We start from the raw sequence: 27,686 nt of genomic DNA on the forward strand, positions 1-27,686 counted from the left end.
CTTGGAGGATTTTCCATTCTTCCCTCGCTGTTCCATGTTTCCTTTCCAAAACCTTTCCCTTTGTCAAAGAGAGGAGTGTTTTCTGCTAGCAAAAGTGGGAAAGCAACAAAAGAAAAGATATTCCTTGTTATAACCTGTTAAAAAGCTATTCTTCAGTAAAACTGCTTGTGCATGAAGATGAAGGTGTAGATTGAAAATTCATCGTATACAATATGGATGAAGTCTAACTGATGATTTAATAAGAGCTAATATTGATAGCTCTATGCAGGCATGTAATATGTTCACTGCCCTTTTTAAAGAGCATGAAAGACAGAAGGAATAAGCACTGTGAGAAGACTATGACACCTCCCATCCTACACATTTGATTCCATATTTTATCCCTGGTCTCCATTCTGAGCTGTTAGAGGTATTTCTGCTGCTAAGATCCTTTTCAACACTCACCACTGGCTTCAAAGTCCAAGTCTTTCATTTCCTTGCCCCAGACTTATTTTCTGTTTCATTGCATGCTACTTTCTTGCACTTGTCTTGCTAAAGCCTCCACCATGGCTATTTAATATTTAAAGGCTGGGATCACTTTGCAGGTTTTAGTTTAAAGGTAACCATAGCGCACACACACACATTCATTATTAATAGCAGAGATGCACTGTAAGTTCTTGGGAATCTTCTTTCGTTTTGATGTTAGTTTCATATGAGTGCTGCTGTCACTAGAATTAAGCTCTGGTATTGCTATATGGAAAGTGGACTAATGCAGTAACCAGGGAACCAGAATTATGTGAACAGCTTATTATGTGGATGGGACCATGCTAAAAAGGGAGATGAAGCCAGAAAATGACAGGTCACGGAAAGTCCGGTTTCGGATCGCGTCATCTCACAGTGGGCGAGTTCTGAAGGAGGTATATGAAGATGGGCGACCGGCAGGCTCTTTGGATTCTGAATGTGCCAGTATCTGTGGCATAGATGGACTCAGTGAGTCTGATGGACAGCAGAATGGCCACATAGGATCGGAAGGGGACGAGCAGGAGAATGACCAGGATAACTTGCTGGTGTTAGCAAGGGCTGCCAGCGAGAAGGGGTTTGGTACAAGAAGAGTCAACATTTTAAGCAAAAATGGCACAGTCAGAGGTGTTAAATATAAAGTCAGTGCTGGACAAGCTCTATTTAACAATTTGACCAAAGTATTAGAGGTAAGTCACTGTACTTTGTCCTTCCTGATCTTTGTTTCTAATTCACCATCTCAACACCTCTCTGTTCTCCAGTTTAAAGCAAACCTCTCTTATTCATGATTCCTACATACTTCATGAGTCACTTCTACAACTAGGATATTGTCTCAACAGCCATTGATTAAAAATAAGGTCATATGCTTAGCAAACTAGATTGACCTCTCAAAGCCAAGTTCCTAACATTTAAGTAGTCGTCTTCTAGGGTGTAATGACTAAAACAATCTATCTGTTTCTTAGCCAAGGAAGGGAAGAAGACAAACTGTAGTCTTCAAAGCATTTGAGCAAAGCTTAGGAGTTAATTTCTGGTTGATCATCCTTAAGACACCAGTTTAGCATTTATCATCACTTGTATAGATATTTAAACCAGAAAAGGCTGAGTACTGCGTTCAGTGGAGTTGGATTCAGCTGGAATGTTATGTAGATATAAAGACTTCCTCCCATTCCTGGGGAGGTTGCAGGTTTCATCTGAGGTGCATTTCTCCATTAATTTGCTTAAGAACTCTAGAGCAGCACTTGAAAAAGTTATTCTATAAATGTACGGATTGAGATCCAGATTTTATAGTAAAAAATTAGCCCTTAAGATATGATAGATTCTGCGCAGTAATGTAGGAATGTATTATTCAGGTCCTGGGCCTTTGACAGTGATCTTATGTTAAGTTTTTGAAATTGCCTGGAAGCATTGGTGAAATGATTTTCTGTTAAAAACAGGCATCATTATTTCAGGAATGGAATTCATAATCACTACCATTAAGATAAGAAGCCAGTATTTTTCATTGTAATACAATTTTATATTATTCTCAATATTTAAATAAAATGATCTCTTGTGATGAATTATTCAATGCCTTGACATTATATAACAACACGGGAGTGGTGGGGATTTTAACCAAAGACACTTATTTTTCACTTAAAGGAAGTATTTGGAAAAGTCACATCATGAGGATTTAGAAAAGAAATCAAAGGATAAAAGCAGTTAAAAGCAAAGGTTTTTTTCATTTATAGAATTTATTTATAGAAGGATTCTATATAAAGTTCATTTATAGAAGGATTTCACAGATTAGGGGAGGGGGTTGAGAACCAAAAATCAGAAACTGATGACTATGTTTTACTAGGTTGGAAGCAATCCTGTGTGGATTTCTAGTCATTAGGTTGAGTTCATCTTAGTGGCCTCTGTGTTCCACCCAATGCAGAAATTGTTACTGCTAAAGTGTAGACCAAGACTCTGTAACAATTGTTTAAAAATGTTTGCATTCTTGTGATTAATTTAACTTGTCATGATTTCAATTGCTGTATGATTTGGAGGATTATTTACAAAACTTCTGTACCAATTTTAGTACTTAGATTTGAATTTGTTGTTCAAATCTCTCAAGAAACCCATCACTTATGAGTAAATATCTTAAATCTTCAAAACCTATGAGAGAAGAGCTTTTCCTCCCTATGGCTTTATCCTGGTACTGCTATAAATTCACAAGGAGGAAATAGAAGAACTTCCAAAGTCCAAATTTAGTACTAGATTAGGTTACAATATTTACTTATATTTTTATGCATAATTCCATCCCACCCTTTTTTGGCAAAAAAAATCTGTCATTTTCTAGTAATTTAACCTCATTCCATTTACCCCATGCTTTAAGAAAACAATAATGGTTCCTAGCAGAGGTCCCTCAAAGTCTGATATTTAATCAGTTTCTTTTGGTCATTCTTTTTTTAAAATAATTATACAGTAATCAGCACATTGTAGGTATTCACAGATTTGGGCCATCATGGTTAGTGTTCATCATCATTATCATTGCCATCATTGTCATGGGAATATTCTCCCATCTCTCCAGGATAAAATGTTAAAGGAGCTCCTACCTTGAATCAGGCTGCCAGCTGCACTATTCTAAGGGGCTCCATTCACATCACTGTGTGAGCAGCACCGCTTGGAGTTGTGCAGTGCAGTCTACACAGCGTTATGTTGAGAGCTGACTTGGATACTTGCTGCTTGCTAAGAGATGTGTATGTCATAACGGATGACAAATATCTTAGGCATATGTCTTAGGATGACTGAGTAGGGCACACCAACAGGCATCCCACAGTACAGTAGCAGAGAATCCCCAGGGGGGTAAAAGCAGAAGTTACCATTCAATTACTCCCCTAAGTGTGATATAGGGGCCAGATGTGACTCTTCCCTGGATCTCTGTATATTTTCCGAATTCCTTGGAAAGTAAGCAGCAAACTTAACTAGATGTAACTGTAATGTAGCAATTTCTCTCAGTGAGGAAAAGTGAGGAGTCAGGAGTCATATCTTGGATATTTGATTAAGGTTCCAATGCACAGCCCATCTTATTGAAGAAAGGAACTGTGATTGAAGAAACAGTCAAGTTTTTCTTCCCTTTTAGGTTATACAATCTTAAAGCACTCAATCTGAAACTTGAGAGGGAGCCCTAAATACAAATAATATCTTTCAAAGACCCTGTAAATCACTTTGCTTCCTCTCTATTAGTTTTCCATTATGTTATTGCTGTCTCATAAAACATTGGCATGTGCTTTGCAAAAATTTCAACTGTGCAGAGAGTAGTCATTGAAATTATTTGCTCCAAACGTTTACACTTCTTAGCAGCACTTATTTAGAAAGTTGTCTGTAAAAGGGACATCAGAACAAATTTTCATTTCGTTTGTCAATTAATTTACCCTATAGAATTCTGGGTAATTGAGAATGTGCAGTATTAATCAAGGTTTTGAAGGGTACTGATGGGCCAGGAGAGAAAAGGTCACCTGGATGATCAGGTGGCCCTTATAGACTGTGGTTCGTTGGTGAATCACTCAAGAGCCTGGAGCTGGTCTAAGTTATGGCTTTTCAGATGCCTGACTTTTTCATTTTTCTCAGAGATGACAAGAATGTAATGCTTAAGAGAGGCCAGTTTGGAAATCTGAAAACCTAGAATCTAGTCATGGCCTGGAAATGGGCATGTATTAGAAACTGTTTAGGTTGTTCTTACATACAGTAAAGAGAATTATTGACCTAGATGTAAAAGGAAATTTTAATAAAAAATATTCCTTAGTGTTCAATGTTTAATGAGGAAAATGAAGAAGATATGTATTGATCTATGATTTTTTTTTCTGTTCAGGGTAGATCACCAGGAGGGTATTTCCTGAGCCAAAGATAAATACAGGTATACTGATAGGCATGTTTCCTATTGATATCCTAATTTATCCATCACTAGTTTGTTTAGAAACAGGGCCAGAAATCTTACCATTATTCTCTGATATAGGTGTTCTTTTTTAGTTCTCTTTAAGAAATTGTGCTGTAACGATGTTTCTATCTGATAATAATTTTACCCATTATTTGAAAATTTTAGAGATTTTTTTATTTTAAAAAATTATTCCTTTTTATCTCATGCAAGACAAGTTGCAAAACGACTGCATAGCTCATAGCTCTCCACCCAGTTCACATGATTGAATTTGAGATACACCTTGCTCTTAGCAGCAACATTATTTCCAAAGTCTCTTAGGGTGGGTCAATGATACAGACAATTAAGGTCATTAATTTTTTCTAATTTATTTTTACGAGATTACATTTCAGATGGTAATCTTTTCTTGACCTTATCCTCAAACTTTGTAAGCATACTCTGTTAGAATCACGTACTATAATTTCCATAATTTTAGTTCCCTCTCTTTCTGCAAATTTAACATTACTGTATTAGAGAAAAATAGATGCAAAGAAGGAAGGTAATTACAGCACATACCATAATTTGCTGGCTCCTTTCTAAGAACTCGAATTAGACATTAACCTCCATCTGTGTATGTACATGCATACCTCTGGCCATGTGCTCATACTTATGAACATTCTAACATTTCAAGACAAATAAAATAAAAATAATAATGCACTTGCAGAACAATTTACATCATGCAAATGGTTTTACAGACATTATTTTACTTAATTGTACCCTAAATTTTGTGAAATAAACAGGATATTATTATGATGATGATGTCTGTTTTAAAATAACTGAATATCAGGGAAATTAATTGTTTGGCCCAAAGCTAGAATTCTGCCTTTTGCTGTTTTGGCTTTGTTCGTTTTAAAAGTATAATGCTCTATGCTCTATAAAATTCCCAACTTTCCCTTTTGAAATGTTATAATAATAACAAACATGAAGATTTACAAGACTAAATATATCATGTTATGATATCATCTGGTCTTTTGAAACTTCAACATTTGGTTAGCAGCTTTTAAAATTTATCATTTATTGAATGTTCAGTCTTCACCTAGGGGAGGTTTTTCTGCAGTTAAATAGCTTCTATCCAGTTTTAAATTATACTTTTAAAATTTATCAAAACATCATTTCTATAACATCATTTGATTGAATTGTCATGAGATTGGAGGAGTTGAGACTGCAGGGGGATGGCTAGGTTCACTCAAGGAGGACAGCTGCTCAGCTTTGCTTACTGACCTTAGCACGCAGCCATTAATCTGTATTAACAGAAGTTTCAGGTCATACTTCTTACCCATCTCTGGTTCACTGAATCTAGCTTTGGTAATAAGATAATATTCCAGAAAAAAGGAAGCGATACTCTTGACTCTTTAGTCCCAGTGGTTTATGTGGACCACTCTGGAAAAACAACAGCAAGAATGATAGTAAACACTGCTTAAGTACTTCCTGAATGCCAGGCACTGTTCTCATTATTTATGTGCATTGACATATTTATTCCTCATAGCAACTCTATAAGGTAGTATCATTATTAATCAATTAATTACAATTTGAGCTCTTTTCTGTATATGAAACATTAAGTTGTAGGATTTAAAATCACATTTATCCAGGGAAATTCTTATGCAATAGTCTATCAAAGCAAGCATCTACTAATGGAATATTGCCTTCTTAGCTTAGTAGGCAAGAAATTCTAGGATTTTTTGATACAGTTTCAAACAATGCAGAAAGCTACATTAAGAAATTAGGTGACGTCATCCAAGAAGCAGAAAAAAGCACCAAAAAATAAGTTGGTACTACTGCTATATTATTTGTGTACAATTAAAGAATTGTTGTAAACTACAGAGTACTGTGACCACCTTCCACATACCATCACTTTGCTACTCTTTATCACAGCATTTGACATTGATACTAATTAGGACCTCAATAAATATTCTTACTTTGAGTTAATGAATTCAGTGACATTCTCTTAGTGGTTATTTCCTTCTTTTCCATCTCTTTATCTTTGGAGATTTCCTGTATTGAATAGGAATAGAGTTTGCATGGTGAAGTATTGGTAGCTTGTTCCAATCAATTATTTCTGATGTGAGTTATCTTTAATATTCATTCAATCATTTATTTAATAACCATTTACTGCATATCTATTATGGAGCAGGCACTATGCTAGATAAGGTGAGGAATAAAACCCAATTCCAGCCTTCATGGAATATTCAGTAGTGTATAATGAATGGTTGTGTAAAGTGATTCCTGGAAGAATTCAGATACCACACTTGACTTTGTTTCCCATCTCTAGAGAATTCCCCTCCTCTGTTTTCTTGTTGGCCTATCATAGCCTCTGCCACCCATTTTTCACTTCTCCAATGCTTATATTTTTCTCGGTTTTAGTCTTTCTCTTGTTAGACCATCATTATATTAGATTCCTTTCTTCAGCCTCTTCTTGCTTTCTTTCTAATGTTATTCTGATCTGGGCCCAAGAACTGAAAGGTAATCTGTTCCCAAGATTACCTGCAAGTCCCCTAAAGTCAGGAATGGTGACTCTGACCATTAGCACTCACTTATCCAAGTCTTGTGAATCTTATTAAAATTTTCTCTCCTTAGTGCAAGAAATATCTAAATTGGAATATATCTCATTTTCGTCAACTTATCAGAATTCTTGTATCATCATGACATTTAAATTTGTGGAAGCTTTGTTTTAATTGCTTGAAGATAAATCCCATGAATCTATCTTAATTCTGACTTTAGAACAACATGCTGAGCAAACCCACAGATTCCACAAGCTGACGTGAAACAACTTAATGAACTCTACTGGCAGACCATGATTACCACATAATTAGAGAATTAGCACCCAAAGTTTCCAAACTTCGTAAAAACAGTATAAGAGTAGGACTAAACAAATATCCTCTGGCTGGCCTATTCATGCTTGTAGATTTCTGATCATTCTCCTAAATCCAGTATTCTGAATATTGTATAAAGCAATATAAACATTTAATAGTCTATAAATTGACACACTATAAAAAAATATATCAATCCCTCAATCATTATTGCCTGGAAGGAATTTTCAAAATGATACACAGAATAAAATACCATCCAAAAATTCTTGGTTAAGGAAATTTTATTTATGTGTACAAATCTATTCAACTAAGAATTTGGATCTCTTTGCTTAATTTTATTTTTCTAATAATTCATTATCTCACCTAACTGCTGACAAACTTTTTTAAACATCTTTACGGGAGTATAGTTGCTTTAAAATGTTGTGTTAGTTGCTGCTGTATAACAAAGTGAATCAGGTATATGTATACATATATATCCCCATATCTCCTCCCTCTTGCATCTCCCTCCCACCCTCTCTATCTCACCCCTCTAGGTGGTCACAAAGCACAGAGCTGATCTCCCCGTGCTATGCAGTTGCTTCCCACTAGCTATCTATTTTACATTTGGTAGTGTATATATGTCCATGCCACTCTCTCACTTCATCCCAGCTTACACTTCCCCCTCCCCATGTCCTCAAGTCCATTCTGTACGTCTGCATCATTATTCCTGTCCTGACCCTAGGTTCTTCAGAACCTTTTTTTTTTTTTCTTTTTTAGATTCCACATCTATGGGTTAGTATATGGTCTTTGTTTTTCTCTTTCTGACTTACTTCACTCTGTATGACAGTCTCTAGGTCCATCCACCTCACTACAAATAACTCAATTTCGTTTCTTTTTATGGCTGAGTAATATTCCATTGTATATATGTGCCACTTCTTCTTTATCCATTCATCTGTTGATGGACACTTAGGTTGCTTCCATGTCCTGACTATTATAAATAGGGTTTCAGTGAACATTGTGGTAGATGACTCTTTTTGAATTATGGTTTTCTCAGGGTATATGCCCAGTAGTGGGATTGCTGGGTCATATGGTAGTTCTATTTTTAGTTTTTTTTTTTTTTTTAACATCTTTATTGGGGTATAATTGCTTTACAATGGTGTGTTAGTTTCTGCTTTATAACAAAGTGAATCAGTTATACATATACATATGTTCCCATATGTCTTCCCTCTTGCATCTCCCTCCCTCCCACCCTCCCTATCCCACCCCTCCAGGCTGTCACAAAGCACCGAGCCAATATCCCTGTGCCATGCAGCTGCTTCCCACTAGCTATCTACCTTACTGCGTTTGTTAGTGTGTATATGTCCATGACTCTCTCTCGCCCTGTCACAGCTCACCCTTCCCCCTCCCCATAACCTCAAGTCCGTTCTCTAGTAGGTCTGCGTCTGTATTCCTGCCTTACCCCTAGGTTCTTCATGACATTTTTTTTTCTTAAATTCCATATATATGTGTTAGCATATGGTATTTGTCTTTTTCTTTCTGACTTACTTCACTCTGTATGACAGACTCTGGGTTATTTTTAGTTTTTGAAGCAACCTCCATATTGTTCTTCATAGTGGCTGTATCAATTTACATTCCTACCAACAGTGCAAGAGGGTTCCTTTCCTCCACACCCTCTCCAGCATTTATTGTCTGTAGACTTTTTGATGATGGCCATTCTGACCAGTGTGAGGTGGCACGTCATTGTAGTTTTGATTTACATTTCTCTAATGATTAGTGATGTTGAGCATCCTTTTGTGTGTTTGTTGGCAACCTGTATATTTTCTTTGGAGAAATGTCTATTTAGGTCTTCTGCCCATTTTTGGATTGGGTTGTTTGTTTTTTTGATATTGAGCTGCATGAGCTGCTTGTATATTTTAGAGATTAATCCTTTATCAGTTGCTTCGTTTGCAAATATATTCTCCCATTCTGAGGCTTGTCTTTTCATCTTTTTTATGTTTTCCTTTGCTGTGCAAAAGCTTTTAAGTTTCATTGGGTCCCATTTGTTTATGTTTGTTTTTATTTCCATTTCTCTAGAAGGTGGGTCAAAAGGGATCTTGCTGTGATTTATGTCATAGAGTGTTCTGCCTGTTTTCCTCTAAGAGTTTTATAGTGTCTGGCCTTACATTTAGGTCTTTAATCCATTTTGAGTTTATTTTTGTGTATGGTGTTAGAGAGTGTTCTAATTTCATTCTTTTCCATGTAGCTGTCCAGTTTTCCCAGCACCACTTACTGAAGACGCTATCTTTTTTCTCTGTTGTATACTTTTGCCTCCTTTATCAAAGATAAGGTGACCATATGTGTGTGGGTTTATCTCTGCACTTTCTATCCTGTTCCATGGGTCTGTATTTCTGTTTTTGTGCCAGTAACATACTGTCTTGATTACTGTAGCTTTGTAGTACAGTCTGAAGACTGGGAGCCTGATTCCTCCAGCTCCGTTTTTCTTTCTGAAGATTGCTTTGGCTATTCAGGGTCTTTTGTGTTTCCATACAAATTGTGAAATTTTTTGTTCTAGTTCTGTGAAAAATGCCATTGGTAGTTTGATAGAGATTGCATTGAATCTGTAGATTGCTTTGGGTAGTATAGTCATTTTCACAATATTGATTCTTCCAATCGAAGAACATGGTATATCTGTCCTGCTGTTTGTGTCATCTTTAATTTCTTTCAATAGTGTGTTATCGTATTCTGCATACAGGTCTTTTGTCTCCTTAAGTAGGTTTATTCCTAGGTATTTTATTCTTTTTCTTGCAGTAGTAAATGGGAGTGTTTCCTTAACTTCTCTATCAGATTTTTCATCATTAGTGTATAGGAATGCAAGAGTTTTCTGTGCATTGATTTTATATCCTGCTACTTTGCCAAATTCATTGACTAGCTCTAGGAGTTTTCTGATAGTGTCTTTAGGATTCTCTATGTATAGTGTAATGTCATCTGCAAGCAACGACAGCTTTACTTCTTCTTTTCCAATTTGTATTCCTTTTATTTATTTTTCATCTCTGATTGCTGTGGCTAACACTTCCAAAACTATGATGAATAACAGTGGTGAGATTGGGCAACCTTGTCTTGTTCCTGATCTTAGTGGAAATGGTTTCAGTTTTTCACCATTGAGAATGATGTTGGCTGTGGGTTTGTCATATATGGCCTTTATTATGTTGAGGTAAGTTCCCTCTATGCCTACTTTCTGGAGGGCTTTTTTCATAAATGGTGTTGAATTTTGCTGAAAGCTTTTTCTGCATCTATTGAGGTGATCATATAGTTTTTCTCCTTCAGTTTGTTAATATGGTGTATCACATTGATTGATTTGCATGTATTGAAGAATCCTTGCATTCCTGGGATAAACCCCACTTGATCATGGTGTATGATCCCATTAATGTGCTGTTGGATTCTATTTGCTAGTATTTTGTTGAGGATTTTTGCATCTATGTTCATCAGTGATATTGGGCTGTAGGGTTCTTTCTTTGTGACATGTCTGGTTTTGGTATCAGGGTGATGGTGGCCTCGTAGGATGAGTTTGGGAGTGTTCCTCCCTCTGCTATATTTTGGAAGAGTTTGAGAAGGATAGGTGTTAGCTCTTCTCTAAATGTTTGATAGAATTTGCCTGTGAAGCCATCTGGTCCTGGGCTTTTGTTTGTTGGAAGATTTTTAATCACAGTTTCAATTTCAGTGCTTGTGACTGGTCTGTTTGTATTTTCTATTCCTTCCTGTTTCAGTCATGGAAGGATGTGCTTTTCTAAGAATTTGTCCATTTCTTCCAGGTTGTCCATTTTTTTGACATATAGTTGCTTGTAGTAATCTCTCATGATCCTTTGTATTTCTGCAGTGTCAGTTGTTACTTCTCCTTTTTCATTTCTAATTCTATTGATTTGAGTCTTCTTACTTTTTTTCTTGATGAGTGTGGCCAGTGGTTTATGAATTTTGTTTATCTTCTCAAAGAACCAGGCTTTAGTTTCATTGATCTTTGCTATCGTTTCCTTCCTTTGTTTTTCATTTATTTCTGATCTGATCTTTATGATTTCTTTCCTTTTCCTAACTTTGAGGTTTTCTTATTCTTCTTTCTCTGATTGCTTTATGTGTAAGGTTAGGTTGTTTATTTGAGATGTTTCTTGTTTCTTGAGGTAAGATTGTATTGCTATGAACTTACCTCTTAGCATTGCTTTTGCTGCATCCCGTAGGTTTTGGGTCATTGTGTTTTCATTGCCATTTGTTTCTAGGTATTTTTTGATTCCCTCTTTGATTTCTTCAGTGATCTCTTGGTTATTTAATAGCAAAATGTTTAGCTTCAATGTGTTTGTATTTTTTACAGATTTTTTTTCCTGTAATTGATATCTAGTCTCATAGCGTTGTGGTCAGAAAAGATACTTGATATGGTTCCAATTTTCTTAAATTTACCAAGGCTTGATTTGTGACCCAAGATATGATCTATCCTGGAGAATGTTCCATGAGCACTTGAGAAGAATGTGCATTCTGTTGTTTTCGGGTGGAGTGTCCAATAATATCAATTAAGTCCATCTCGTTTAACGCATCATTTAAAGCTTGTTTCCTTATTTATTTTCATTTGGGATGTCTGTCCATTGATGAGAGTGGGGTGTTAAAGTCCTCTACTATGATTGTGTTACTGTCAATTTCCTCTTTTATGGCTGTTAGCATTTGCCTGTGTACTGAGGTGCTCCTATGTTGGGTGCATAAATATTTACAATTGTTATATCTTCTTGTTGGATTAATCCCTTAATCATTATATACTGTCCTTCTTTGTCTCATGTAATAGTCTTTATTTTAAAGTCTATTTTGTCTGATATGAGAATTGCTACTCCAGCTTTCTTTTGATTTCCATTTGCATGGAATATCTTTTTCCATCCCCTCACTTTCACTCTGTATGTGTCCCTAGGTCTGAATTGTGTCTCTTGTAGACAGCATATATACGGGTCTTGTTTTTGTGTCCATTCAGCCAGTCTGTCTTTTTTTTGGAGCATTTAATCCATTTACATTTAAGGTAGTTATCGATATGTATGTTCCTCTTACCATTTTCTTTGTTGTTTTGGGTTTGTTATTGTAGGTCTTTTCCTTCTCTTGTGTTTCCTGCCTGGAGAAGTTCCTTAAGCATTTGTTGTAATGCTGGTTTGGTGGTGCTGGATTCTCTTAGGTGTTCCTTGTCTGTAAAGATTTTAATTTCTCTGTTGAATCTGAATGAGATCCTTGCTGGGTAGAGTAATCTTGGTTGTAGGTTTTTGCCTTTCATCATGTTAAATATGTCCTGCCACTCCCTTCTGGCTTGCAGTTTCTGCTGAAAGATCAGCTGTTAACCTTATGGAGATTCCCTTGTATGTTATTTGTTGCTTTTTCCCTTGCTGCTTTTAATATTTTTTCTTTGTATTTAATTTTTGATAGTTTGATTAATATGTGTTTTGGCGTGTTTCTCCTTGGATGGGACTTTCTGTGCTTCCTGTAGTTGACTGACTATTTCCTTTCCCATATTAGGGAAGTTTTCAATTATAATCTCTTCAAATATTTTTTCAGTCCCTTTTTTTCTCTTCTTTTCTGAGACCCTTAGAATTCGAATGTTGGTGTGCTTAATGTGTCCCAGAGGTCTCTGAGACTGTCCTCAGTTCTTTTCATTCTTTTTTCTTTATTCTGCTCTGCAGTAGTTATTTCCACTATTTTATCTTCCAGGTCACTTATCCGTTCTTCTGCCTCAGTTATTCTGCTATTGATTCCTTCTAGAGAGTTTTAAATTTCATTTATTGTGTTGTTCATCATTGTTTGTTTGCTCTTTAGTTCCTCTAGGTCCTTGTTAAATGTTTCTTGTATTTTCTCCATTCTATTTCCAAGATTTTGGATCATGTTTACTATCAGTACTCTGAATTCTTTTTCAGGTAGACTGCGTATTACCTCTTCATTTGTTTGGTCTAGTCGGTTTTTACCTTCTTCCTTCATCTACTGTGTATTTCTCTGTCTTCTCATTTTGCTTAACTTACTGTGTTTGGGGTCTCCTTTTCGCAGGCTGCAGGTTTGTAGTTCTCAGTGTGTTTGGTGTCTGTCCCCAGTGGCTAAGGTTGGTTCAGTGGGTTGTGTAGGCTTCCTGGTGCAGGGGACTAGTGCCTGTGTTCTGGTGGATGAGGCTGGATCTTGTCTTTCTGGTGAGCAGGACTATGTCCGGTGGTGTGTTTTGGGGTGTCTGTGAACTTATTATGATTTTAAACAGCCTCTCTGCTAATGGGTGGGGTTGTGTTCCTGTGTTGCTAGCTGTTTGGCATAGGGTGTCCAGCACTGTAGCTTGCTGGTCGTTGAGTGGAGCTGGGTCTTAGCATTGAGATGGAGATCTCTGGGAGACCATTTGCCATTTGATATTACGTGGGGCTGGGAGGTCTCTGGCGGACCAATGTCCTGAACTCAGCTCTCCCACCTCAGAGACTCAGGCCTGACACCCAGCCAGAGCACCAAGACCCTGTCAGCCACATGGCTCAGAAGAAAAGGAAGAAAAAAAAAGAAAGAAAGAAAAAAGTAAAATAAAGTTATTAAAATGAAAAAAAAATTATTAAAAATAAAAAAGTAATAAGAAAAAGCAAGAAGAGAGCAACCAAACCAAAAAACAAATCCACCAATGATAAAAAGCACTAAAAACTATACAAAAAACCCAAGAAAAAAACCCCAAACAAACATAGAAAGAACGGACAGACAGAACCCTAGGACAAATGATAATGTCAAAGACAAAATCACACAAAGAAGCATACACATACACACTCACAAAAAGAGAAAATGGAAAGAAAATTATATATATATATATATATATAAAAAATTTAAAAAGGAAGAGAGCAGCCAAATCAATAAACAAATCTACCAGTGATAATAAGCTCTAAATACTAAACTAAGATAAACATAAAACCAGAAACAAATTAGATGCAGAAAGCAAACCCTAAATCTACAGTTGCTTCCAAAGTCCACCACCTCAATTTTGGGATTTTTCGTTGCCTATTCAGGTATTCCAGAGATGCAGGGTACATTAAATTGATTGTGGAGATTTAATCCGCTGCTCCTGAGGCTGCTTGGAGAGATTTCCCTTTCTCTTCTCACAGCTCCTGGGGTTCAGCTTTGGATTTGGACCCGCCTCTGCATGTAGGTCGCCTGAGGGCATCTGTTCTCTCCTCAAACAGGATGGAGTTAAAGTAGCAGCTGATTAGGGGGCTCTGCCTCACTCAGGCTGGGGAGAGGGACGGGTATGTAATGCTGGGGCGAGCCTGCTGCGGCAGAGGCCGTCGTGACGTTGGTACAGCCTGAGATGCGCCATTTGTCCTCCCAGGAAGTTGGCCCTGGATCACAGGACCCTGTCAGTGGCGGGCTGCACAGTCTCCCGGGAGGGGAGGTGTGGGTAGTGACCTGTGCTTGCACACAGGCTTCTGGTGGCTGCAGCAGCAACCTTAGTGTCTCCTGCCTGTCTCTGGCATCTGCTCTGATTGCCACAGCTCACGTGCATCTCTGGAACTCGGTTAGGCAGTGCTCTGAATCCCCTCTCCTTGCGTACCCCAAAACAATGGTCTCTTTCCTCTTAGGCAGGTCCAGAGTTTTTTCTGTACTCCCTCCCAGCTAGCTGTGGTGCACCAGCTTCCTTCAGGCTGTGTTCACGTAGCCAACCCCAGTCCTCTCCCTGGGATCCGATGGAAGCCCGAGCCTCAGCTACCAGCCCCCACCCACCCCAGTGGGTGAGCAGACAAGCCTCTCGGGCTGAGTGCTGGTTGGCACCGACCCTCTGTGCGGGAGTCTCTCTGCTTTGCCCTCTACACCCCTGTTGCTGCGCTCTCCTCCGTGGCTCCGAAGCTTCCCCCCTCTGCCACCTGCAGTCTCCGCCTGCGAAGGGGCTTCCTAGTGTGTGGAAACTTCTCCTCCTTCACAGCTCCCTCCCAGAGGTGCAGGTCCTGTCCCTATTCTTTTGTCTTTGTTTTTTCTTTTTTTGTGTGTGCCCTACCCAGGTACGTGGGGAGTTTCTTGCCCTTGGGAAGTCTGAGGTCTTCTGCCAGCCTTTAGTAGGTGTTCTGTAAGAGCTGTTCCACATGTAGATGTATTTTTGATGTATTTGTCGGGAGGAAGGTGATCTCCACCTCTTACTCCTCTGCCATCTTGAAGGTTCCCCCTGACAAATTATTTATGTCTTAGAACCTTTCATTAGGAGGGAAGAAGTAGATGTAATTTTTGTCCATGTAACTCTCCCCTATAGTTAATAGACCAAATTAGAGAAGTATTCCTTATTTTATTGATTCTTAAACAATAAAATTAGGCCATGAAAGAATTAAGTTGCTCCTTTATGTATCTTTTATGTAACTAATGATATGGAAATTAAATATCTTTATTATATGAAAACTCTGAAAGCTTGACTAGTCCACAGGTGGATAGAGGAACGAAAGCCAAGGTATTGATTTGCAAGAGACAGTCTGTGTTAGAAGAGTAGGCGCTGGGGAATTATGCTCTAACAGGTCCGTGGAAACAGAATAGGGAGAAGTCACAGTCCCAAACCAGTGGAGACTAAATGAGGGTCATCTTAGGAAGGGGAGAAGAGGTGGATGGGTCTAGAGGTTGGGGGATGGGGCTTCATGGATTCGAACTGGGTCAGCATGGAGAAGCTGCAGGCAACCCTGCTTACGGGGGCCCTAGAAGCAGCCCATGCTGGCAGAGCAGCTCTTCTCACCTGCATGGTGCCTTTGGTGTAGAGCCAGGTTCACATGTCCCCTTATGGCTGTCTCCTGAGCACTTTCCTTTGACAGCTATCAGCACATTGCTTATGGAGCATCTGGCAAAAGTGATGTCCTCTCATGTCCCAAGATTCTGGGTGCAGTCCCCTGCACCAAACGGTCCCAAGTAAATACTCCCCTTTTCCATAATACGGGACTCATAATTTTCCTCTGAAATGAAAAGCGGGGCTTTTGGCATCCAGATTAGTCATGCTGGTTATGTGAAAAATACAGCCTGCAGTATCCATATTTAGGAAGGACTGAACAATGATAATTACCTAGTGTATTAGTTTCCTGTTGCTGTTGAAACAAACTGCTACAAACTTAGTGGCTTAAAACAACACAAGTTTATTGCTTTGCAGTTCTAGAGGTCAGAAGTCTGAAATGAGTCTTAGGGAGCTAAAATCAAGGTTTCAAGTGGGCTATGTTCCTTCTGGAGGCTTTAGGGGAGAATCCATTCCTTACCTTTTCCAGCTTCTGTAGGCTCACATTCCTTGGCTCGTGTGATGTCTGCTTCCACTGTTACCTCTCTTTTCTAGCTCTTCCACTTCCCTTTTTCTCTTATAAAGATATTTATGATTCCATTGTGCTCTGCTGAGTAATCCAGGCTAATCTTTTTATCTTAAGATCCTTAACATAGTCACTCTGCAAAATCTCTTTTGCCATTTAAGGTAATGTATTCACAGATTGTGGGGATTAGGGCATGGCCATTTTGGGGTGGCTATTAGTCTGCCTAGCACACCTCGTAGCTGTGGTAAGTTTATTTTGTCTATGAGAAAACTAGGGCTTTGATTAAATTAATCAAAGATTAAATTATTGGCTGTTTTTTCCCTTTCCCTGTAGTACACTGACACACTTCTGCCATGGCTACCTGAGGACAGGAGTGACTTTAGTCTGGCCACATGACTCCCATTGGACAATGGGATGGTAACAGATGTAGCACATGCAGAGGCTTGAAATATGCTTGCATTTGGGGGTTTGCCTCTTGCACTCCTTCCATCACCAAAAGAAGGACATGCTACAGAAGTCTGGCTGGTCCTAGAAGAGTGAGAGACACAAAGAACAGACCTGGACCCAACAACAACTTGCCAAGCCCTGCAGAGCTTAGCCTAGATCCTAGATTGTTAGTCCCCACTCAGACTCATGAGCAAGCAATAAGTGCTTATGGTTGTATTCCACTCAGTTTGGGGTGGTCTGTTAAGCTGCAGAAGCAAACTGGTCCAAGCTCACGGATATTGAGTACCTTCGTCAAAGTCACAGGATGGTAAGTGATATAACTACCAGAACGTTTGACTCCAGAGATTGAGCTCTTATCCACTGAGCAACTAGTGTCCAGCCTTTAATCAGATGCCTGAATTTTCTCTATAATATTTCTGCCAAGAAGACCTTATCTTTTTGACTCACTTAATCATCTTTTCTCAATGAAAAGATTCATGAAGTTTAAGCTTTCGGTCCCATAAAACATGTATTTTTCATTTAATGTGATACTGTTTTGTTAGTTTCCTTTCTGTATATATGTACAAGACTCTACGTTCAACAGAATATGATTTTATTGTGTTAGTCCAGGCTGTTGAAACCCTTTTGGACTCTGGTGTTATACCACGCCCCCATACTTCCGTACCTCACTGAGTCAGCAGAACACAGTTTTGAGCATGGCACATTATCAGCATGGAGTAATATCAAGTGAGTGAAGAAATAAATTTAAAGAACATTAAGAATCCTTAATGAAGTGGCAAGTGTATTTTAGTAAGTATTAGGAACCAATAAAATTAAACTAGTAGTCAATCTAATATGAAAAGAAGAGAGAGACAAATGATGTATAAGTGTTTGTGACATAGACTATGTCAGCCTTAGAGGACTCCATGGGTTTCCTCTTACTACGTTCTTTAAAAATGATCCTTGTACATAACTCGTATAGTGCCAGAAACTTTTTATCAGTAGGGGAGTCATGTGTCCTGAAGAGGTCATGCATCCTAATTCCTACAATCTGAGGGCAGTAACTATGATCTCTGGGAAGGAGATAGCTTGTAGTCATGGCACAACATTGCATGTTGAATCAATTGAATTAATACTCAGCAGTACTGGGCTTCTAGAGTCCTGAAGCTTCCAGCACAATTCAGATGGAGCAGTAGGAGCCTGCAGGCTGGAGTTTGCCTCTCTGAGTGTCTGGTGCTTTTACCTGTAGGTTTAGTGCATACAGTTATGCATATTTTTCAGTTAAAAAAGTATTAGGAAATCTGAGAGTTCCCTGGTGGTACAGTGATTAAGACTGTGCCTTCTGATGCAGGGCATGTGGGTTTGATCCCTCCATTAATGGGTAAGAGCACTATTCTCTGGAGGGAGATGGCCTGGTTCCTGATGCAAAGTCTGAATATCCTAGGTGGATATTCTAGGGAAATTTACTTAACTTTTGTAAACCCTAGTTTCCTCATCAGTTAAGTGGGGGTAATGATAGTGACTAGTTCTTGTGAGATAAATGAACTATTGTGTATAAAGCATCTTATACAATGCCTGGCACATTGTAAGAGTTCAATAAAACTGTTATTATCTTTATTATCCATCCAACAAACTGTGAGTTAATCGTTGTTCAGTACTCTGCTTGGCAATGAGGGCACAGATATGAATAAAGCATGATTTCTGTCCTCAGGGGAACTAATCATGAGGAAGACAAACTCAGTTACTGTAAAGTATGGTGAGTACTCAGGAGCTTACAAAGGGATAGAGGCAGGGCATCTGACCCAATTCTGTAAGTCTCATAGCGATCCTGTTCCCCTCACATAATATCTTTTAAAAGACGCATAGGACGTCCTGGGCCACTCCTGAAAAGACGTCGTGGTACTGCAGGCTTTATTGGCTGCACTCACTTCCCTTCAGAGAATCTCAACTGCTGCCTCTAAACTTGGCTTAGCCTCTGCTACATAAATCTGTTTTCCTGAGGCCAGTGCCTCTGCTGCAGCTCCTGTCCTGGCTCTGGTGCCTACCTGGGCCTTTTGTCTTTGACTCTCTAGTTTTAACCTCCCGTGGCTGCTAGGCCACATGGTTACGAGCCTGGCTGCATACCTGTGAGCTCAGCCAGCCGCCCACGTGCCTTGTGTCTGAGCATTCCTCTACAACACCTGTCATCCTGAAAGCTTGGCCTGCTCCTTCCGGGTAGAGGTGGATTCCATCTCTTCCCTAGTAGTAGCCTGGATTGACTTGTCATGCCTTTCAACACTAATCCAGGGAATTATTTGTATTTTTATGGGATGCACTCAGCTATAAACCACAGAGTAGACTACTAGACATGGCTTAAAATACAGACGTTTATTATTATCAGTTCAGAAGAAGTTTAGAAAAGGCTGTTTGTTGCTGAGGTTGTTGGTTGGTTGGTAAGGTGATAAACAACCCAGTTCCTGTTGTTCTGCTCTATCATCCTTGGCTTATTTGTGAAGTTCCCTCATGGATCCAAGATGGCTGCCAGGCCAGAGCCAAAAACGGAAAGGGAGGGGTGGCAAACGAGAACGTTCTTTGTAGGTTTGCCTCTCCCATCAGAAAAGAAAAGAGAATTCCAGAAACTTCTCAGAAGCATTCTCTGACATTTAATGGCTAGAATAGGGTCTTATGGCCACTGTTTGCTTAATAGAAGGCTGGGAATGTGAGGTCATGGCATTGCCTCTGTGGCAGAGGAGAGCTTGGAGCCTGGGGTTGGAAACAGCTGCTGGGTAAGCAAGCCACTGTGCCTGCCACACCATTATCCAAGAGCTTTGATGTGACTTAATTTTTATTTTATGCAATTTGACTCACATTGAACCATACAAAAGCATTTCAACAGTGATCTTATAGTATAATCTGTGTACATTTTTTTTTTTTGGCCTGTCTTTGTTTTTTCCTGTCTTTCCAGGTTTACTTCTTTCTAATTTTTTTTTTTCAGTATTCATTCCTTTGGATTTCTGGATGCCATCCTTGTTTTCTCAGGCCTAGAGCTTTTTACCGGATGGCTTTCATTATTCTAACACTAGAACTTCAGAAACCTCAAATGACATGAGGGATGGTAAACAATTTGTTATTAACTAATAGCAGTAAACGTGTAATTATATTAGTTATCTGTTATATCTAGAGTAGGGTCTAATTGTGTAATTTTAAAAAGGGGCGTGCCACACTTGACCTAGGCTGAGCCATCTAAAACAGAAAAGAACTTCCCCCAAACAGTGCATATTGCTTTATTTTTTTCCCTCCTGCTTTCCTACATTAAATCAAAAACAAAATAAAATACAAAACACAGCGACTACGGAGTCACAGGGCTCCTTCCCACAGCTTCTTCCTCCACACCTGCCTCGGAAGCTGTCCCCTCCGGGCTCCGCAGGTAGTGAGGTGGAACTCATTTTCCATTTGAGGAGAACGATGATAAAGCAGCTCTCTGCGTGCAGAGCAGGGCAGACCCTCTCTCAGCAAGCCTCTTAGCAATGCTGTTCCAGCTTTCCTGATTCTGCTAGTCATAAACAAGGTTTAAAAAATTATTTAAAGGAATAGTATTAGGAATAAGAGCAACGCTTTTTGAATGCCTACCCTGACAGAAATTAACTTAGGTACCTTGCTTATAAATACTGTTTCTTCGATCCTCACGGCAAATTTGCAAGGCGGATATTAATTTATTTTATATGATATAAACTGACAACATCCCAGTTCGATGAAAGAACAATGAAAAAACATTTGTCCCCCAATATTTTGACCTTCATTTTGATCTGCCATCTGAAATTTTTTTCCATTATTTTTCTTTCTCCAGAGAGCTCCTTTGTCCTTTTTTTTTTAAACATTCTGTCTCTCCATTTATTTAGATCTCTTAAAATTTCTCTCATCAGCAAACTGTAGTTTTCAAAATATAAGTCCTGTATATGTTTTGTTAGATTTATAAGTATTTCATGTCCTTTGGAGTCATTATAAGGGGTATTGTTTTTTTTTATTGAAGTATAGTTAATTTACAATGTTGTGTTAATTTCTGCCATACAGTAAAGTGATTCAGTTATACATATGTATAGATTCTTGTTTTTCGTATTCTTTTCCATTATCATAGGATACTGAGTGTAGTTCTCTGTGCTATACAGTAGGACCTTGTAGTTCATCCATTCTATATAGAATAGCTTACATCTGCTCACCCCAGGCTCCCACTCCATCCCTCCCACAACCCTCTCCTCCTTGGCAACCACAAGTCTGTTCTCTATGTCCATGAGTCTGTTTCTGTTTCATAGATAGGTTCATTTGTGTCATATTTTAGATTCCACATAAAAGTGATATCATATGGTATTGATATTTGTCCTTCTCTTTCTGACTTACTTCATTTAATGTGATAATCTCTAGGTCTATCCATGTTGCTGCAAATGACATTATTTCATTCTTTTTTATGGTTGAGTAGTATTCCATTGTATATATGTACCACATTCTCTAACAGAGATACAGATGTAGAGAACAAACATATGGATACCAAGGGGGAAAGGGAGGGGTGGGATGAATTGGGAGATTGGGATTGATATGTATACACTATTGATACTGTGTATAAAATGGATAACTAATGAGAACCTACTATATAGCACAGGGAACTCTACTCACTGCTCTGTGGTGACCTAAATGGGAAGGAAATCCAAAAAAGAGGGGATATATGTGTACATATAGCTGATTCATTTTGCTGTACAGCAGAAACTAACACAACATTGTAAAGCAACTATACTCCAATAAAATTTTTTTAAAAAAAGAAACATACACCCCTATGTTCATAGTACCACTATTCACATCAGCCAAGATGTGGAAACAAATGTCCATTAACAAATGAATGGATAAAGAGCTCTTTTGTCTTAAGTCAAGTTCCCTAGAAGGAGAACCTGAGATTGGATTCTTGTGACAAGTGATTTATTGAGGGAGTACTCTCAGCAGAAAAGGGATGGAGGAAACAGGTTAGGATGGCAAGAAAGCTAAGCAAAGAAGTGACCTTGGCTAGAGACCAGCTTCAGCCTGGATACTCGGAGTACAAATTGTACCATGGTTTTGTTCCCATCTTGCAGGAAGGGGCTGGCATTTGTCATGCCTGTGTTAGTCTGTCTTTGGCCATTGGCAGTCTATGTGTGTGTGTTTATGTCTGTGTGTAACAAGGTATCATCCATTCTGCTGAGACATTTATCCAGAGAAGGGGGAAGCTGTGAGTTTTTAGCAGCCAATATTCACAATGGCTGGGGGGTGGGTGAACCAACATTGTGGAGGGAGTGTGGAGCATACACAACAGTCTACCTCTTGCACTGTTCAGGTTTACTTGCTTCTCCCATAGAGTTTATTTCATCCAGGCACAGCCATGCCCCAGTTAGTGGGAGAGTTAGTGGGATAAATTATAGCCCGCACACTGCAGTTGGTCTCAAAGTGATTTTTGTTTTATCTGTCTCTTACTTTCCATTGTAGACCTCCTCCTCCTAGCTAACCCTTCTGCTTGTCGAGGTGTCTTGCATGGTTGGGTGACCCGTATTCTCAGTCCCTGTGGATTCTGAGCCTCTGGTCACTATGCGCTTATCAGGCAGTGATTGCTATACTTGCCCGTTTACATTTAAAATCAAGTAAGTACCAAGAGCGGCCTCTGAATACCAGACATATTTTTATCTGCCCCTAATATATAGTGGAAGTTTACCTCCTTGAGACAATCCGTGTTAGTTACCCCTGCCAGTGTGGTAGCTCCTTTTTATGCCACTTGGATCACTGTCATGACGAACCCAAGGGGACTACATGTCAACTATAACTTTAATTTTTAGTGGGCCTCTTCCTGTGTTGCTTAGTGGAAGTATTCCCTTCTGGGAACACAAGAATTAGATTAATGATGTCTCAAATTGCAGGAATGGGAAACCCAATTCCCCAGGTGGGTCACTGGGAGTGATGGGGAATGGGATCATTCTTGCATCTCCCCATTGGTTCCTGGACCCATGAATTCTAGATATTGGCAGTATAGCACCGTATGATGCCTATTGGGTAAAGGTATAAGTGGCATCCCGAAGAACGACACCCTTTCCCACAAGGTGCCGTCAGCAAACTGATTCATCATCTCTGCCTTCAAGCTGCTGTTCTACGGCTGTGTCAGGTGGCAGGTTCTGGACGGTGTGGGACATGGTAGGGCCAGTGCTCCTTCTTATTCAAGTAGCTTCCTTGAGCCCTCTGAAGTCACTTGAGCCTGATCTTAGGTAAATCACTTTCATTTTAAGATGAATTATTGCTAGATATACTTGACCTTATGACTTTGTGGATGTGACAGTATATATTTACAAACTATACATCCAGAGTAGTTCTGATGGCCTGCAAGGGTGAATACTCAGTCTCTACCGGGGCCCTGGCCATGCCAGAAGCTGCTTTTCAAATATTGTAGTTTCTCCTGCATACAGCATGGTCTTGAGCCCGAACCCTAGGGGTTGCTGCTATGTCTTTCCTACTGAGGCTGGCCAGAGATTTGACACAGTGCGCTTCTCCACTACAGGTAACTCTAGTAACATGGGATCTGCTGGGTTGCATGAATCACACTTCAGGGCTGCTTGTACCTCGGCCTGCAGCTGTTGCAAAGCCCTTCTTTTTGTGAGCCCTACTCTAAGACTGGCAACCTTCTGTGCCACTGGATATATGGATGTGTGTCCTCTAACACCTGAACGGGTCCATCCAGCACTGTGCTTTTTACTTAGAGATAGAAGGTGCAAAATAGAATAATTTGTCATTTCCCTTTGAGGGGAAGTTCCAGCATGCCCCAGACCACCAGACTCATACATGATTAACCAGGAGTTGCAAATTCTTGGGTCTTTGTGGCGTTTGTCTCCCACACTCTGGAGCAGATATGTCTTACCTCCAGGCATTTAGTATTCCTTGCTCATCAGGTCTTACTAAGATGAGTTATTAATACTAATGGACCACTATGTGGTTCTGGGTAATGTCCATAATTGCCCTTCCTCCCTCCAGTCTCCTGGATGAAGGGGGTAATTCACTTCTGGATGAAGTCTGGATGAAGGGGCAGCTGAGAATGGTTAGCAGCCACCACCCATGGCAACGGAGATACTGTACCAACCTGGTGAAGGGAAGGGAGGGGTGGGGACACACACCACAGCATCCACTACACCCTGGAAACATACAGTGATGTTATCTGGAGATAAGGGAGGAATGGTGCTGAGTGGGGAAGGGATCAAAATTCAGGATACTGGGATCTCTCACTAAAGCATTGCATTGAAAAGCAGTCCCGTTTTGATAGAAAGGAGATTTGTTGCGAGAGCTCTGAGTGGCCAGGTACCTTTTGCTGTGGGAAGTGGCAGTGGTGTGATGGGGACAGGATTGTTAAGTATTCATAAAATCTGCAAGTCAGTTGTCAAATCTCGGCAGTTTGAAATTGGCCATGGTGGGAGTATTCCTAGCACGGAGATCAACAAATACTACACATTAGAGCTTTTTTCTCTCCCCTGAAAGTAGTTTACCAGCAGATCATGGCTACTGAAAAGTTTTTTGAAAAGAATAGCAAAACAGGAGAAGGTGAAGAGCATGAGAGCCCCGAAAATCAAACTCTAACTAATTAATATTTTTTCCTGGAGCCAGAGCTAGTCCCTGCACAGTTTCCTTTTCCTAAAATGCAGTCAGAAAGTGCCATCTAGTTAGCCATTTTTTTAAGGTCATTACTGTTATTTTCTCATTAAAAAACTCATTTGCTTCTGGGGATTGCTTAGTGAGCTTATGCTGCAGTAGACGTGAAGAAACTCTTCCTAGTTCATTTTCCAGCCTCTAGGCTTGCCTTTGGCCGATCCTTTCCTCATACAGCTGAAAATCTTATGTTACTCCCCTGCTAAAAGCAAGCCGGTTGTTCTCTGTAGCATATACATATAAAATCACACTTCTTAGTCTGGTATATAAGCCTGAGTTTCTCTCAAAATCAGAGTGTAAAATAAGGATCTGTGTGCAGGTGGTTTACTGGGGAGGTAACCTCAGGGCACGAGGAAAAGAGGGAGGAATGTGGAAGAGGGAAGGAGCATTTCTCTTCTTGCCACTTTCTTCTCTCAGTTAACTCAATCTTTTGCACTAATCTCAGATGTGACTCTTTCCTGGAAGCTTCCATGGTTCCCCCTAGTTAGTGTTAAATGCCCCTATAGCTCTTGAAACATCCTTATTATAGCCCTTATTACAACACATACTAGTTCTAACACACAAATCTGTTTACTCCTAACACACAAATCTACCACATAGGTTTATAAGGGGCTATATTTTAGATTTCTGTATCCTGAGTACCTAGCATAGTACTTGGCTGTATAAAAAAATGTTCTGTAAATACTTGGGGATGAAAAGAATGAGTGCATTTTGATTCTGCAATGGCTTGCTTTTACCAAAAAAGAAAATCTAATCTGAGCCCATTCCAAAGAAATGGAAACATGAATATATTTTGAAAGAAGTGTGCTAGGTATCCAAATAGGTCTCTGATTATATATATATTTGTGTGTGTATATACGTACACATATATATGTACATATTTAATCAACAAAGCAGTAACAATGAAATGTAAGGAAATCAAGCAATATATCAATAATAATGACTATGTGGCTCCTGCTCTCAAGAATTAGATAGGTAAGACATGAGCACATAATGAATAATAACAAACACATAATGAACGTAATAATAATAAAAAAGGGGAAAACAACACACTGAGATATGAAATATTATAAGATATTATGGGTGAATGGGGTAAATAACTAGTAGAAAATATATTGCTATGATATCAGAGAATTCTGACATCTTCTGGGGATAGAAAGACAAGGGGGTTTCTAGGCAGCAGATAAGATTTGAATTAGGCAGTATGTGTAGGGGTTTATAGCAGTGACTCTGGAAAAGAACTCCTAGGCTCAAACTCCTAAGTCACATATACCTATTCCTGTGTAACTGTGGGCAAATTTTGTTGGTTCATCTATAAATCAGTAATTCATGTGGTTATTGGTAGGATTAAAGAATACTTAATACACATATAGAGATTAGAACAGTGCTTGGCATATAACTCTTCTGTTACATATGATATACTTCCCTTAAAAAAATGAGAAGGTTAGTTCTTAGCAGAAACATAAGATACATTTGGGAACCAGAGAAAGTACTAGTTTACTTGTAGCAGAGTATTTATGTGGGAAATGGTGGGAGATAAAACTGGAAAACTGTTTCGAATTCCTACTGAGGACCCAAAAAGTCAGCTATAGCCAGTAATGAGAACAAAGAAAGATAAGATGATTGTATGTTTTGGTTTCTCCTGGATAACTGTGGTTTAAGTATTGTCTTGAAATAATTATAAGATCACCTTTCACTCTCAAAAGTGTCTTGTTTGGATTAAAGATACCCCAAAATGATATTTCGACAAGGATCATGGGGATTTCTGGAGATTGTCTGACATAAATGTGTAAAATGCACTGGAGAAAAGCAGTTTTATAGGTTGGTGGCCACCCATGGTGTGTTTATATAAAATCATATTAGTTTCCATAAATTATAAAACTCAGTACTGAAATGGACCTGGAGATAATCTGGTAGACTTCATTCTTTAATTTTTATATTGGCATATTGTGATTAGCTTTCAGTGTATTTGGAAATGTTCAAAGAAGCATGTAAAACTGAAATCTTTTTAACAAAAACAAAAATAAAATACAAAAAAAAAATAGGGAAAGTCAAAATTCATTGCAAATAAACTACATACATACATGTGTTTAGGATGTCCTTTACTTCATTTTGAAATAACAGCCCTGAACTATTTTCATATGCTAGATTTGGAGTTGCATACATTAGTCAATAGTTTAGTTTGAACAGCAATGACACCATTATACAGCAGTGTTCGTGCAGTGAGTCCTTCTGCATTTTGCCCTTGTTATCTAATAAATGTAACTGGGAAATTGGGAAACAAAAGTACTGATACTAGTGATAATGAAACATAGATCTCATCACTTTAATAAAACAAAATTTGAAACCATTAGTTGTGGTCATAAAAGCATCTCAATCTAGTGTTAAGTGGACCTAAGTCCACTCCCTGGGCAGGGGTAAGAGGTGTAGGGAAGGCCTTTGGTGAACGCTGTTAGATTGCACCTTCTTGAAGTTGGTTAGAATTCATGCAAAGCTGGTATCCCAGCAGGGAATGGGGTATGAGAGATGTGAGGCCACTAGGATCTGAAGTGGTATGTGGGAGGTGTCTGAGGCAAAGTCTTTTTCAGATTGCATTAGCAATTTCATTTCACCTGTACTATTCTTCTTAGAGTTAATTTTTTTCACACATTTGGAATTAGGGTATGCAGGATCATCTTGAATGGAAGCATATTTTTTTCTTTTATTTTCTCCTCTTCCCTGTTTAATAGTTTTTTGTGCTGTCACTCAGTCTAAAACCACCTCTTAAATGGTGTCTTACAACCTGTTCTCCGGTGATACTGGGTATATCTTAGATCCAATTTCAAAGCCAAGGGGGTAGTTTGGCTCGGGTATTGTTTGCAAGGCTTGTTTGTTTCTTGCCATGTTTCCTATAAGCTGTATTTCCAGGCAAAGAGGTTATTATTATTATTTTCCATGTACGTGTCATAAGATGGGAGCCCTAGCCTAGCCTTATTTCAAGCAGTGAGTCTGGCTTCAGTCTATTGCTGTGGGAGGTCTATGACTTCATCCCTGCCTACTACTTTGTTTCTGTTCTATTTCTGTTCCTTGACATGAATATCTTGTTTTGATTTTTTTTAAAAAATCTACTCT

At 39.0% G+C, this 27,686-nt stretch overlaps 1 protein-coding gene across 4 annotated transcripts in view; it reads left to right on the forward strand.

Annotated features, from left to right (window-relative positions):
* GRXCR1 (glutaredoxin and cysteine rich domain containing 1) overlaps nucleotides 1-27,686 on the forward strand; it is a 313,882-nt gene that overhangs the window by 195,050 nt on the left and 91,146 nt on the right. Inside the window, exon 1 of one of the 4 annotated variants that reach the window (XM_030881156.2) lies at nucleotides 792-1,184. The exons of the other annotated variants lie outside the window; for them this stretch is intronic. Coding sequence (XP_030737016.1) covers nucleotides 801-1,184 — 384 coding nt within the window. The 5' untranslated portion in view covers nucleotides 792-800. Of the gene's footprint in view, nucleotides 1-791; nucleotides 1,185-27,686 lie in introns of those variants that run through there. 4 annotated transcript variants of the gene reach the window in all.

This window comes from Globicephala melas, chromosome 5 (assembly GCF_963455315.2).
Source record: "Globicephala melas chromosome 5, mGloMel1.2, whole genome shotgun sequence".
Classification (NCBI taxonomy): Eukaryota; Metazoa; Chordata; class Mammalia; order Artiodactyla; family Delphinidae; genus Globicephala; species Globicephala melas.